Raw genomic sequence first — 1508 nt, 5'->3', positions numbered from 1 at the left:
GCGGCGCTCCACTTTCTCCCGCGTCTTCTTTTTTAATGACACTCATTAGGATCATTTATAATGACCAACGGTTGCATATGGCGGCGAACGACAAATTACATTTTACATAACGTCCCTCCCCGACGCACGATCGTCCTCGCGAGGACACGCGCCCGTATAAAAAGAGAGAGCGGCACGACGAGCGATTGACAGTTCCGTTCGATGCGATTCCCGAAGATGGCAAAGTTCGCGATCGTCGCGATCGTCCTACTGGCGGTCACCGGTTCATTGTCCCAGAGAATAATTAGGGAAACGCCAGCCGCAGGTGAAAGGATATTTACAGTCACTCGAATGTACAATCCGTAGAGAGAAATTAGTCGTTATTACTTGCGCGCGTAATGAACTTGTAATTACCAACGAACTCGAGCTTCTCAAAAAAAAAACCTGTTTTCTGTCCGATTGCAAGATACGAACGTGGAGGCCATCAGGGACATCCTGCAGAAGATTTCGACGGGTGATTCGAACGCGAAGGACGACGAGAGGCTGATCGAGATCATCAAGGAGGAGATCGTGAAGACCGCGGAGGAGATCAAGTCGCCGGAAGGATCGATCGATGCGGCCGCCAGGAAGGCGCAGTCGTTGGTCTCCACATTGACCTCCTCGTACACCAGCGCCATTTACAAGTCCAAAACGCCCGAGGAAGGCCGAGAGAACTTCGCGCGCTTCCAGACCACCGTTCAGGCGATCGTGGAATTCATCAAAAACGGTCGATTCCTAGCGTAGTCGCGGTATCCGCGGATACGTAATAAGTATGTGCGGTTTTTTGAGCGGGCTGGGAAAAAATCCCCGTTAACTGTTAAAATGTCCGACGTAGTCGTCACACGCGTTTACCGATCGCCAGCAACACAGATGTACCGCGGAGAATCGATAAATATAGTTGTGAGTTAATTAGCAAAGCGCGCACCATTTATTTCCTTTCACTCTCTCAAACGAGCGCGCGGCTTGCGGTTAAAATTAGGTAACGCGCGTAAAGACAATGTTCAGAGAGAAAGGGAGGGGGGAGAGGGAGAGAGAGAGAGAGAAAAAAAGAGAGAAGGAGAGAGATTTAAGGATTATTTATCTCTGCATATTCTCGAGGAGAGGAAAAAAAGCATGTTCACTTTTATACTATATCACGCCCTTCGGCGATCGTTTGTATTATTTTGCCGGCAAGACGAGCGCGGCGGTAACGCAGAATTATTCTTGCTGACGTACGACTCAGGCGGACGATCCATTGTAAAAGCGGCGGTGGGCTCATAATCTGGCGATGTAGGATCTCTCCAACCCGGGGCTGACCGGAACTGCGCCTATGCTCTTTCGCCGGAAGCGCCGCTGCCACATGTAGTAATATAAATTATAATGCCCTTACGGTTTTTCCTTTTGTGGATTTGCATTTAAAACACCGGAATGGCATTGTCGTCGAAATCGCCGAACGCAATTTTCATGGAAATAAGAAAGCTATCCGCGCTTCCCCCTCCCCCCCCCCCCCC

The 1508-nt window shown here is 49.9% G+C and overlaps 1 protein-coding gene across 1 annotated transcript; it reads left to right on the top strand.

The window, feature by feature from the left end:
- Positions 1 to 216: 216 nt before the first annotated feature.
- Positions 217 to 762, top strand: LOC106742122. Its single transcript, XM_014614760.1, has 2 exons — positions 217 to 304; positions 446 to 762. Exons 1-2 carry the CDS (start codon positions 217 to 219, stop codon positions 760 to 762), a joined length of 405 nt encoding a protein of 134 aa, XP_014470246.1.
- The last annotated feature ends 746 nt before the right edge of the window (positions 763 to 1508 follow it).

This window comes from Dinoponera quadriceps, unplaced genomic scaffold (assembly GCF_001313825.1).
Source record: "Dinoponera quadriceps isolate SergipeBrazil2010 unplaced genomic scaffold, ASM131382v1 scaffold676, whole genome shotgun sequence".
Lineage (NCBI taxonomy): Eukaryota > Metazoa > Arthropoda > Insecta > Hymenoptera > Formicidae > Dinoponera > Dinoponera quadriceps.
This window is presented reverse-complemented; position numbering and strand designations above follow the sequence as displayed.